Genomic DNA, 14,288 nt, shown 5'->3' on the forward strand with positions numbered 1-14,288 from the left:
TGTGTGTGTGTGTGTGTGTGTGTGTGTGTGTGTGTGTGTGTGTGTGTGTGTGTGTGTGTGTGTGTGTGTGTGTGTGTGTGTGTGTGTGTGTGTGTGTGTGTGTGTGTGTGTGTGTGTGTGTGTGTGTGTGTGTGTGTGAGCGAGAGAGATAGTTCTCCAACTTGTGTGAGTTGCAGTGATCTCTGCAACTAGAAACACTGGCCTGGCCTGCTTCTAAGTTCAGTGGCCTGACTGCAAAAAATATATATATATATTATTATTATATATATTTTTTTAAATCTCTTTTTATTTTTATTTTTATTTTTTTATCATCTCGCCCCCACTTTGGGAACCACTGGATAGGCCACACAGTAGATGACGTGCACCCCCCCTGCTGTCTCACATGGTGTAGGCCACACAGTAGATGATGTGCACCCCCCCTGCTGTCTCACATGGTGTAGGCCACCCAGTAGCTGACGTTCACCCCCCCCTGCTGTCTCACATGGTGTAGGCCACACAGTAGATGACGTGCACCCCCCCTGCTGTCTCACATGGTGTAGGCCGCACAGTAGATGACGTGCACCCCCCCTGCTTTCTCACATGGTGTAGGCCACACAGTAGATGACGTGCACCCCCCCCCCCCCCCCCCCCCCCGTCTCACATGGTGTCTGTCTCACATGGTGTAGGCCACCCAGTAGATGACGTTCACCACGGCGAAGGTGAAAGGGAACACCGCCCTGGCATAGATGTCGATGGTGTCGGCGTCGATGGGCTTGCAGACGCACTTGGAGCAGCAGCGCCTCTCCTCCTCGCTCTCCTCCGTCAGACGGGACCTCCGCCGCCGTGGCTCCATCTCCTCGCCGTCCCCGGGGGTCTCTGCCCCCGGCGTGCGGCCACTGCGGTTGGATATCATGACGCCCTGGTTCATGCCGGTGACGGAGAGGGAGAAAAGGACCATGGCCTGCTTGCCGTTCTTCACTATAGACTGAAAAAGAGAGAGTGTACATTAAAAGGGGAGCATCATCCACATTAGGAATTCCAATATGTTATTTCCATGACCTAGCAATGTTTGTGGACATGACCTACTCTCTCCAAAAGCCAGAAACCAGAGAAGTAAAACTTTATCCCCATCAGGTATAACGTCTGGAGCTGCTGCATATACATTACACACTGATACAGACTGATTTTGTGGACCCACAGATTGTTTGGCTTACAGTAATTGATATTTTATATCCAAATGAACTATATTCTGTAGTAGTGTTCTCAGTTATGAAACAGAACATTCCCCTGGGTGCACTCAGTGTCACTTTTACCATCTTTCTCAATTCATTGTCTATGGAGCAGCGTCAGACTTTGTGCTAATTTGAAATTTAGCACTCTAGTGTTTGGTTTTGGAAGAGAGTTGTTTATGTTCATGTTAGGCCACCCAGTAGATTTACCATGTTCTTTTTTGGATTGTCTTAGAGACCATAGGAATAACATGAATTCAAAAATTGGGCACAGTACCCTATTAAATATGTATGTGTTAGGGGTGTAACGGTACACAAAAACCACGGTACGGTATGTACCTCGGTTTTGAAGTCACGGTTCGGTACAGGTTTTCGGTAGGGGAGAACGGGGGACGTTGTCACACACAGTGATGCCAGTAACTCTAATCTGATTACTTTTTTCAGTAAATAGTCATCTAACTTGTTACTTTTTACAAGCCAGTAATCTGATTACAGTTACTTTTCCAAGTGGCTGTGCGTTACTATTTAGTTACTATCTCATAATGCTGATGATAAGAGAGCCAGGGGTACAGTCAGCTAGACCGGAGATGGGACGTTCACGCACGCACAGCCACACACATGTTTACGTTCATAGCTGATTTTAGAATGGCTTCAGCATGAAGTGAAGTTAAAAAAAAAACTGTTGTCATTCTTATGTTGTGGCAGCAGCAGAGGGGACGACGACGACTTCGTAACCTAGTTACTTTCAAAGTAACTAAGTTACTTTGATAATCAAGTAATCAGTAAAGTAACTAGATTACTTTTTAAAGGAGTAATCAGTAATCAGATTATTTTTACAAGTAATCTGTGGCATCACTGGTCACACGGGTCGGTTGTCACATTCATTATATTTCACCACCAGAGGATCCTGTCTCCCATACTTTGGTATTTAAATGTCCAGAATTGGGGTCAGAGTTCACCTACATTGTCATATTTGGAGTGAAACAGCTGAATTTGAGGTGAGAGGACTTTTTGTGTTTTTCATGTACATTTTTTTTTTTTTATATATTGATCTTTTCCCCCCTCCATTTTCCTCCGATTTTCTCCCATCCCAATGTTAGTCGTATGCCAATTCCCAATCCCCTTCCTGGTCGCTGCGCACTTACCCCCCACAGTCAGATCATCTGGGAGAGTGGAGGCTATCACGTGCTTCCTCCGACACACGTCCAGCCAATCAACCGCTTCTTTTCACCTGGCAGCGCGGATCCTCCCTGAGAGGGCGTAGCGTGTGGAAGGATCACACTATCCCACTCAGGTCCTATCCGCGCTTAGCAGGCGCCCCGACCGAACTGTAGGAGTCGCTGTTTACAACGACCCGGACCCACCCCGCCAGCTTCTCCCACCCTCTAATACAGCCAATTGTATTAGTGTGAACGGCCAGCCAAGCTGGTGACAACCCCGGAGCTGTGAGCTGGATTCGAACAGGCGAATCCAGCTCACAGCTCCGGGGTTGGTGACGAACGCAATCTCCGCTACGCCACCTAACCGCTCCTTTCATGTCCATTTGTAAATATTCCGCTCCTCAGTATTTTTCTTCTAGGCAGTGGCACACAATTGGTTTATAATGAAACAATTATTACCCTTAAAAAGTGTGAAGGGAAGGGATAGCTATAGTTTAGATTGTTGTTAGCTAGCTAACTAGTTGTTAGATGGCTGTTAGCCTTGATGCTATCAAGACATTCCAGTTGGGGTTGGTCGTCACATTTTATTTGGGGTTGGTTGTCACATGTTACAACTATGAATTGAAAATGGGGGACCCTGATGTGAACAAGACGAAAGTCTTTCTTTGGTCTGCATCCCCTTAACAATTGTATTGAGCCGTACTGTATTGAACCCATTCTGCAATCTGTTAAATAAAGTTTTCATTCATTCATTCATTCATTCATGTTGTGTAGGCTATTATTGTTAGGCCGATTTATTGTGTTCTTATTTTGTTATATAGGATGGCCTAAAGATGTGTTTCCTGTTTATGTTCATGTTAACACTTTAATCGCCGGAGACGCCGAAACTCGTCATTCCCCGCCATGCTCATTCTGCCGAAGACGCCGTAACACGTCTTTGATATCAATATTTCAAAAATCTGTGATCGAAAACATATTTCTCCCCCGGGGACCTGAGATATACTGCTGAGCTCCACTCAACTCTCTAACGGTTCAAGAGCGCCATCTGGTGGCAGATCGGCAGATCGCCCAACAGGAAGTGATCTGTGGATGAAGTGGTGCTCACCCATATTTCGTCCGGGCACTCGCTATCGTTAGAGGGACTCCATCTTGACACAGTGAACACCGATCGGTGCAAATAACTCGATAAACAACATGATTTGGACGTATATACTATTATACAACCTGGAAATGGATCGGGTATTTATACATCCCATAATAGGAATATCTCTGCTCCACGCTCATCGCCCAACGGCGCGAGGAAGATACGGTAAGATCCAGCGTTATTTTCCAACGTGTTCTTTACTAACTGCTCTGATGACCATATCACCCACACTAGATGAATGATATAACGTTGCCCATCCGGTCATCATCAGATCATACGTAGTAACTCCTAGAAGCACATCCAGTTGACATTTTTTATCTTGCACAGATTCCTACCAAACTGTATTTGATCATCAATATAATGTATTTAGGGCTATAAATCAAGTTCTGGAGAAAGCTGCAGAAAACGATAAAAACATACTTATACTTTAGACCGTATTTTAGTATGAATATGTGAATGAAAAAGTATAACGTTGCTACACCCTGAACAATAGATATAGGACATTGAATGGGCCATAATAATGTCAATTTAGCAATACAATTTAAAAAGTTATAGCCCTGCAAAGAAGGGGAACTTCTCCATAGACAAATAGAGATGGCGAGGGATGGTAAATTATGAATTTAACCATGGCGATCAAAGTGTTAAGATGCAGTGCCGACCTTGTTTACCTTTTTACCCTGTTGAATGCCATCATCCACTTCAATGTTAGCGTTAAAAACGCATAATCTATGTTTTAAATTATGGTTATGTGTCTCTGCCCGTCGCTTATCAATGACTTGTTTGCAGTCAACATTGTCGAAACAGATTGTTTTTTTTAATCGGTTCATATCCTTTTGATAGCATTTCGAAAAGCTATCGTTCTCTCGAAAATGTTCAGAAAATTGAAAGATTCCCCCATAAACGACATTTATTGGAATATTCTCGAATACACTAGACACGTTGTCATTTGTCGGCCTATTTATTAATCGTTTTCAAATAAACGCTAGATTATCGATAGTATATGTGTACTTATGCACGCTATAGAGGCGGGCTGAAAAATCTATTATCCATTTCCTCAAGATCACACACACACACACACACACACACACACACACACACACACACACACACACACATACACACATACGGGACACGCTGTTATCTCAGTGAATACAGGTCTGATTATCCTAAAACTGGTAACATAGACTCCTTACCTTAGATCAGATGTTCTCCAAAAAGATTATTCCAATTCCTGATCGCCATTCCAAATATCGATCGTGTTTATTGATTGATTATTGGCTGCTGTAAATATATATTCCAGGCTGCTTTCCATCTCGCGATCATATCCCTCATCATCAGACGGCTCGCCAGCACAATGGAGCCAGTTGGCCACCCCCACAGGGATCTCCCAGTCTTCGACTGACCTGCAGTTACACAGGGATAGACGATAGGGGGCGGTTTTTTCCCATCTGAGCTCCTAGAGTCTGCTGTACCAACGGGAGACTCGGTTGATATGAATTCAGATCGCTAATAAAAAAATCAAACGACAATACACGTCGTCGGCACTCAACAGGGGGTCTGATAAGACGAGAATAGTCGTCGTCGGCATTCAAAGTGTTAAGTTATGTATTTGTCAACTTGTCAATGCAATTAAAATTTCAAATTTAGTTCTGCCTTCTTGTCTTCTTTTTAAGATTTTCCCATTAAAACACATGGTGACAACCAACCCCATAGTGTGTGACAACCATCCCCATGATGGGGTTGGTTGTCACAATGTGTCAGAGTGTCTTTGATAGGTGATTAACTCTTTGTTACAATACGTTGGAAAATGAGAGGGATACACATTTCAAGCCAACATCTTAAGCTTCAATTTAATGTAGGAATGATATTGAAAGATGTTTTGATTATGAGCAATTCACATTAGAGTAAAAAGCGTCCCCCGTTCTCCCCTACAGTGTGGGAAAGTTTGGCTTTCCATGTTCCACTCAGGGGTGATGTAGTGTGCAGTAACTAATTGTACTTGTAGAGCTGTCAACGAATATTCTATATTGAAATTAATAATCGACTTATCAAAAAATTCAAAAAATTATAAAATAATTATATTAGATTGTGAAACAAACAGCCCCCGGTGGGCGGTCGTTAGTGGTTAACATACCGTTGTATTCGTTCGGTACACTACACAGCCGTTCGGTACGGTACGGTACACACTGAAACTTGTTCGGTTCGGTACGGATATGCGTACCTTTACACCCCTAGTATGTGTACATGTGTGTGTGTCTGTGTGTGTGTGTGTGTGTGTGTGTGTGTGTGTGTGTGTGTGTGTGTGTGTGTGTGTGTGTGTGTGTGTGTGCGCGCGTGTGTGTGTGTGTGTGTGTGCCTTTGTGTGTGTGTGTGTGCTAAGGCTGTCCCCGAAGCCTGTTTTTGGGATTCGAACTTCGTCAGGGTTTTTCGAACGGACGTTCGAACCTTCGTTTTTAATTTTAAAATGTTTAAAAAATAAAAATAAAAAAATAAAAAAAATAAATAAATTTTTTATAAATATCTTCAAACTAAATGTTCTAGAATGTTTGATTATGACATCATACTGTGACATCACAACAGAACATGTCTCCCATACACAACAGCGGCAACTCGCCATAAAAAGAAGAATGACTGGAGAAGGAGAGGGCTGAAGAAACCGTCCCAACATCAGTTTGGCTCTGCAGGGACACTGATTATTCATGTACAGTACTTGTGGAAGGAAGGCAGAGACAGCCCTTCCACAAAAACCCTATTAGCTATGTGAACATCTACTGGCCAGAGAGTGTCTGGCCGTGCAAGAACCAGAACGGTGACTGTGTATAAATAATAAACATTTATTTGATCAAATCTATTGTAATCCTCGTCAATTAATGATAATCTGTACTACTTGTGTTGATGCTGTTGGTAGGCAGAGGAGCCCAGAAACTAAGAATTTCACTCCTTTATAATGTAAAAAGAATAGAGATGTGACAAAATTGTCCTTGAAACTTGAAATAGGCAGAGGATAAATTGAGATGTGCGTGTGTGGGGACTGGGGAGTCTCAATCAATCAAACGCTAGGTGCGCGTTCTGCAATAAACGGTGTTGGTTAAATCACAGCTAATTAGGGATGCACCGATCCAATATTGATATCGGATATCGGCCCCGATATGACTAAAATAGCTGGATCGGGTATCGAAAAAACAAATATATATTTAATGTTGTATAATAATATATAATATAATAATAAATCAAATAATAAATAACAATTCAGTACATTTATATCTATGTTTTAATTTTGTTTCACTAAGTTAGGAAAGTAATGTTGTTTTGATTGTTGCCTTGCACAAAATAATGATCCCAGTCTCTTCCACACAGTGAGATATACAGTTTATTAATTGAACAATGGGTATCGGATCGGTACTTGGTATCGGGCCGATACCCAAAGCCCATGTATTGGTATCGGGACTGAAAAAGTGGGATCGGTGCATCCCTACAGCTAATACAGGATTGTGATCAGTCAGTTTGTAAATGTAATTAACACATGAATAGTGTTGGAACACATGGAGCAGTACCTGGACAGGAAGAGAACTGGGAGGAGGTATAACTACTGAACAGACTGACCAGACCGCTGCACCGCTTCCTCTCAGTGCTGATGAACTACCACCACGCCCCTCATCCGTTCCAGGCCATAAAGACATTTGTGCAATTTACAGCAGCACTACAAATCTCTCCACTCGTTTGTTCATAACCATAGCTCTCTTTGTCCTTGATGCTGCATGTGGGGTTAATGGGGAAATTGTGTTCCACCAAAGGATTTTATGTTTTGTTAACATTCCATTTTTAAAATGCAGTGACGCTGGAGTGATGTGCAATGCTAATTTTTAACCTCTTAACCTCTTAAGCCCGACGAGACCGGTACCGGTAAAGTCATTGGCTTTTTCGTTCCTATCCTTGACTAAAGCAAATATGTGATGTAATGATCTGTATATGTTTTGTTGTCTAAATAAATACCTACCTACCTACCTACCTACCTACCGGTCCCAAAATGACATCACGTCATAAATCAATCTCTCCAGACTGTTTGACAAAAGTAGCGTTTTATTTTTCAAACGTATTCAAGTATAAACATCATAACCATGTCACAACAGCATTTATAATGTATATTATCATCAATACGTTAGTTTACCAATAGGTTAAAGTGTTATTAGATAAGGCGGCTGGGTGGCGCAGCGGACATTGCGCTTGTCACCAACGCAAGAGACACCGGGTTCGAATCCGGGTGTCGGTGTTGCCTCCGGCTTGCGCCAGCCGTCATATTAACTCAATTGGCAGAGTTAGCGGGTGGTAGTCTGGTCGTTGTGAACAGTGACTCCTGCAGGTCGGTTGGGGACGCCTGCACAGCAGAGACAGGAAATGGCGGGGTAGTGTGAGCCTCCCACACGTTACACCTCGCCAATGAGAGTCCAAGCTGGCAGGTGAAAAGATGTGACAGGCTGCCTCCTCGTGTATCGGAGGGGACACGTGATGCAAGGCTTCTATCCTCCCTACAACCGGCCAGTGGGGGGCATATGCGAGCAACGTTCAAAACAGAGGAGAAAATTTGAACGTTGGGAATTGTAGTTTTTTTGTGGCCATTTTGTAGATGTAGAGGACACAAGAGCTTTCGTTGAGCGTTGGATTTTTTTCGAAAGGACACTTCCCAAAAGCAAATTACTTCTGTATGATTTTAATACCTCTTATTATTCGGGATAATAAACCACACAACTTAACGTTATTGACATATATTGAAGCGCAGTTAGTTTCTCTTCCCTATTTTTAGCATGTAGATTAGATTTGAAATTAGTTTCAAAATGGTTGCACCCTGATAAAAAATAAAACAACTACTGTACATACAGTAGATTTCATTTTCTGTTATTATGCACGCCTGGGCGGAAGAGGTTAAACTAACACTTCAAATTCTAAATCCCCTGCCTTATCAGAAAAGAAATGTATATTAACTCATTCAATGCCATAGCCACGCCCCATCTCTTCTCTCTAGCGCCAGCTTTCCATTGCCTATTTTCACTGTGTGTCACGATGTTTGCAGAGCTATATCTATATTCTATATTATAGCCATGGAGACAATACTATGGCTCATTTGATCGTCACTATCTCTCGTCCAACATGTAAAAAAAATAGTATATCTATATTCTATATTATAGCCATGGAGACAATACTATGGCTCATTTGATAGTCACTATCTCTCGTCCAACATGTAAAAAAAAAAGTACATTTTTTCATGTATACGTTTGCGTGTTATCCTGTGGTGAATATTGTATAGTTTCCAGAGTGATCCGGGCTAATTCCTGGAAGCTGAGTTATGTTTCGTTTTGTGATTCTCTGATCGTCAGCAACGGCATATGTTTTGAATACTACATACGTTGATCGTTGCGATCGATGTGAAATCATTGTTGGATCAAAAATCTATTCTATTCATGTAGCCGGTACTACTCTGAACATGCCATGAGTGGGAGTCGAACCCCCGGGCGTCCGCACCGCGGGCGACATCACAGACCTCTGTACCAAGAGGTGAATTCACTTCTAAGCACTCAGTCTGGATGCCTCAGGGGAGTGAGTTTTACTTCCTGGTACCGCGACCGTGCCACAGCCACTTCACAACGTCCGAAGTTCTTCGTGACTGGGCTTTGCGGTACCATCCGTTACATTCACCCCCCCTAAACTCACACCACTCAGGCCGGTGGTCACGGCACCACTGTAGCCGGTACTACTCTGAACATGCCATGAGTGGGAGTCGAACCCTGGGCGTCCGCACCGCGGGCGACATCAAAAACCTCTGTACCAAGAGGTGAATTCACTTCTAAGCACTCAGTTTCACTACACACATGAGTGCATGCTTACCAACTGTTCGCCTGTTTTTACTGCAACACTACTATCACCGACATCTAAGAAGGGAGATCCCCCCTTGAATGGCCCTTCTAAGGTTTCTCTCCTCCACATTGCCTGTGGTGCATTTCTTCCTATTGCTAGGTTTTAGTGAGTTTTTCCTTATCTTCGCGTGGGGTATGTCTGGGAGTGTTGCATTTATTTTAACAAATTTGGACCTTATGGTGTTCTTGTTTTGTTCTTGACTTATTGTGATGTTTCTTCTTGACTTGTTTAAAGAAGACGGCGGCCCATGGGGACATTAACGTGTGTTGTCGGGCCTTACAAATAAATTTTATTTGATTTAGTTTCAAGTTTCAAGTTTCTTTAATAGTTGTCATACAGAAGTACAGAATACTTTTTTTTTTTTTTTTTTTTTGTCTTTTTTCCCCTCCATTTTCCTCCGATTTTCTCCCATCCCAATGTTAGTCGTATGCCAATTCCCAGTCCCTTCCTGATCGCTGCGCACTTACCCCCCACAGTCAGATCATCTGGGAGAGTGGAGGCTACCACGTGCTTCCTCCGACACACGTCCAGCCAATCACCGCTTCTTTTCACCTGGCAGCGCGGATTCTCATTGAGAGGGCGTAGCGTGTGGGAGGACCACACTATCCCCCTCACGTCCAATCCGCGCTTAGCAGGCGCCCCGACCGAACTGTAGGAGTCGCTGTTTACAACGACCCGGACCCACCCCGCCAGCTTCTCCCACCCTCTGATACAGCCAATTGTATCAGTGCAGACGGCCAGCCAAGCTGGTGACAACCCCGGAGCTGTGAGCTGGATTCGAACAGGCGAATCGAGCTCACAGCTCCGGGGCTGGTGACGAACGCAATCTCCGCTCGGCCACCTAACCGCCCAGTACAGAATACTTTCATATGTAGTAAATTCCCAAACATAGACTCATGATTAACTAATGTGTGGAAATATTTAGGCCTCAAAACAATAAGAAATATGAATGTGTGTGTGGTTACAATAGACGTGATTGCCATTGTAGGCCACACAGGTCGATTTACACATGAACTGAGTGGTCAAAAGATTCTATCTATGACCGCAACCCAAGGACCATCTGCTATGGCCGGGGACAATGGGCTCTGTAAAGATCAAACAGAAGATCTAAGGTCACGGAGACATGTTATCTCGCTGGAGTATCCTGTCACACACACAGACACTCACATACTCACACACACACATACACTCACACACACATTTTCACATACACATCCACACACACACACACAGTGAAACAACTGTTACATCAAAGAAGTGTTATCAGCTGCTTACGGCCTGGGGACACAGACAGACGCACAGAGATCCACACACACACACTTTTTCGAATACACATCCACACACACACACTCACACACACAGAGACACACACAGAGACACACACAGAGACACACACAGAGACACACAGACACTCACATACCCACACATAGTCACACACACATTCACACACATTCACACACACACACACACACACACAGGAGATCTCCAAACTAACTATTTCCTGGTATATTGTTAAAATAGTAATTTGAATAAGTAAGTTAAAATATAATTAGTGTTTGGTCATACTAAAATGTCTACAATTAGTTAATGTGTCTGTGCTATTTTCAATTAATGTTCAGTATGATTAATTGATTGTTACACATTCTGCAATCTGTTAAGCAATGTTCTATATGGTATTAAAATGTATTCTATTAAGCTAACAGAAAGATTAGATTTGTTAGATATATGTTCTGAAAGTCAAACAGACTTAGTAATAAAGAAATATATCTGTGTTTAGGTAATCAATATAAACTTTGATTCATCAAAGTATTAACAAGTCAGGTAATGTTTAAGTAAAAATATAAGGAAAATATTCTCTGTTAGTAATGTGAAAAGGGTTTGGCCTATAAGCCAAACCCCTATTTTCAAATGCCAGCTTAAGCAGTCCTGTGATTGGAGGAATTAATGTGATGATGTCATCAACTCCGAGACACGGCCTGGACTATAATAATGGGTGTGTGATGGTGGGAGAGGAACTCAAGGAAACAACAGAAGAACACTCTGGAACCAAACCCACACAGGACAAGACCTCTCTCACCATCTCCACCATCAACCCCAAGGAGGCCAAGGCAGAACGAGAACAAAAGGACTTTTTGGAGGGAAAACCAACTGCTTTGTTTTGTCAGCCAGGACAACAAAGACCAGCTTTATACTGAAAACAGACTGCTTTGTTTTGTCAGCCAGGACAACAAAGACCAGCAACAATTTATCTTTATACTGTAATATTAGTCTGGTTGTTATCATCTTACGGCATAGTGTTTGTGATCAACAACCATAGCATCTTCTTATTGTAATTTGTATACATTCTTAAACTTTGATTAAAACAACGGTTAAACTATCTTTCCTCCTTAATTCCTGCTGCCTTTCTGCCTGCTCAGTCAGTTTTGAAGAGAAGTGATTCCCAGCTTTAAAGTATTGAGACACAACGCCAAGTACTAGCCAACAGGTTCTGAAGCAGAGCAGAACCGAAACAGCCTGGGAATCCACTTCACATACAAAATGCTTCTTACTGTTACGCTCCAGAGACTGTGCTAGACAAGATAGTATCAAATAGTATAGCATGTAATTTAGAAGTAGAAAATGAGGTCACAGTGTTCAGTATAGACATATGTACAATGTTCGATGCAGAATAGACGTAACTGAGTTACCATATAATATACAATACTATGCAGTGTACTAATGTACAATACTATATAGTGCAAAGCAGAAATGGGATGATGTACAATTTAGGTACAATTTACAGTAAGGTGTACGAGTTGTAGTGCAATCCTTCATCAATAAATATAAAGTGTGGGGAGTGGGTGCTACAGTGTGTTTGTTTAAAGTGAGTGTGTGCTATAAAGTGTGTGGAGTGGGTGCTACAGTGTGTTTGTTTAAAGTGAGTGTGTGCGTGTGGATGTGTGTGCTATGTGCGTTTGATGGTTGTTGTTGTGTAGTGTTCATTGTTCGTTTAGCAGCCTGATGGCCTGGGGATAGAAGCTTCTTCTGAGTCTTTCTGTGCTCGCCTTGAGACTCCGGTATCGCTTGCCTGACCGCAGCAGTTCAAAGAGGCAGTTGTTCGGCTGACTGGAGTCTTTAATGATTCTCTTAGCCTTGCCCCTGCACCGCTTGTTGTAAATGTTCTGGAGGGTGGGGAGCCCCCCTCCAATTGTGCGTTCGGCTGAACGTGTCACTCTTTGTAGTCTGCTTCGGTCTTGTGCAGTGCTATTCCCAAACCAGGAGGTGATGTTGCCAGTCAGGATGCTCTCTATTGTACATGAGTAGAAGTTCTTAAGGATCTTCTGACTGACTTGGAACTTCCTTAGGCGCCTGAGGAAGTAGAGGCGTTGTCGTGCCTTCTTCACAACACTGTCAATGTGTGTGGTCCATGTCAAGTCCTCGGATATGTAGGCTCTGAGGTACTTAAAGCTGTTGACTCTCTCAACCGGTGCCCCGTCGATGCTGAGGGGGCTGTAGTCCTTGACCCCCGACCTCCTGAAGTCCACAATCATCTCCTTTGTTTTGCTGACGTTCAGGGAGAGGCTGTTTTCCTGGCACCATCCCGCCAGGACCTTGACCTCTTCCAGGTAGGCCCTCTCGTCGTTGGCAGAGATCAGGCCCACCACCACTGTGTCGTCAGCAAATTTGATGATTGTATTGCTACTCCGCTGAGCCACACAGTCGTGTGTGTACAGGGAGTAGAGGAGGGGACTCAGAACACAGCCCTGGGGGGCCCCTATGTTGAGGGTGATGGATGAGGAGGTGCAGTTGCCTGCTCTCACCACCTGGGGTCTGCCCGTCAGGAAGTCCAAGACCCACTGGCAGAGGTCATAGTTCAAGCCCAGGTCCCTGAGCTTGGCTATGAGTATGGAGGGGACTATGGTATTGAATGCCGAGCTGTAGTCGATGAATAGCATTCTCACATAGTTCCCCTTCCTCTTGTCCAGGTGTGATGCTGCTGTGTGCAGCACATGGGCTATGGCGTCCTCCGTGGACCTGTTGGGGCGGTATGCAAATTGCAGGGGGTCCATGTTGATGGGGAGGGAGGAGCAGATGTAGCCCTTTACTAGCTTCTCAAAGCACTTCATGGCTATGGAGGTGAGAGCTACAGGGCGGTAGTCGTTGAGGCAAGCAGGCTTGGATTTTTTGGGTACAGGGATAATAGTGGACTTCTTCAGGCAGGTGGGGATGACAGCCTGTTCTAAGGACAGGTTAAATATGTCAGTGAATACCGGGGCCAGTTGGTCGGCACAGACTTTTAGGACGCGGCCGGGGATTTAAGTAGGATTGATGTCATATAGTCCTTACCTTTGCTAGGAGTTATTCCAAAATGAATATTCCAATTGTCTGATAGAGATTTCCAGTATTGATGTCCATCGGGTCCATGACATGAAATGGCACAAAATATGCATCAAGTGTGCTGGACGCGTTCCAAGTTGCTCGGATGAAGCGTTTCACTTGCCGGGGTCAAAATCCTCCGCCCGGACCGCGTCTATTCTTATCCCAACCCATGTTTGCATGTTTGCGATCTGATTGGCCACTGACGTTTCTGGTAATGTGACATGTGCGCTCAATCGCGTGACGCGACCATTTCCGCCTCGACCAGCAACAAACTACCTAACGCCTACGATCCACACTCTAACCTTAACCAACTTCGAAAGAGTGCCTAAGCTTAACCGGCGAAAGAACTTGCCGTCACACGATAGCCGCGACCAGAAACGTCAGTGGCCAATCAGAGCGCAAAACGTGAACGCGGAAGCAAACATGGGTTGGGATAAGAATTTAGGCGCCTGGACCATATAACACAGTGTGAAATAAGGTTTCAAAGGGTAGGCGATACTGCCACCT

General features: G+C 43.8%; 1 protein-coding gene across 1 annotated transcript in view; it reads right to left on the bottom strand.

The window, feature by feature from the left end:
* Positions 1–652: 652 nt before the first annotated feature.
* The window catches only part of gabrd (gamma-aminobutyric acid type A receptor subunit delta), a gene marked incomplete at both ends in the record, with an annotated part of 88,976 nt that continues 75,340 nt past the window's right edge, over positions 653–14,288 (bottom strand). Inside the window, one exon of the mRNA XM_084333449.1 lies at positions 653–964. Within this exon, the coding sequence (XP_084189575.1) occupies positions 653–964 (312 nt within the window). The remainder of the gene's footprint in view (positions 965–14,288) is intronic.

The sequence above is a fragment of the Notolepis coatsorum genome (genome assembly GCF_963971535.1).
Source record: "Notolepis coatsorum genome assembly, chromosome: 17".
Taxonomy (NCBI): domain Eukaryota; kingdom Metazoa; phylum Chordata; class Actinopteri; order Aulopiformes; family Paralepididae; genus Notolepis; species Notolepis coatsorum.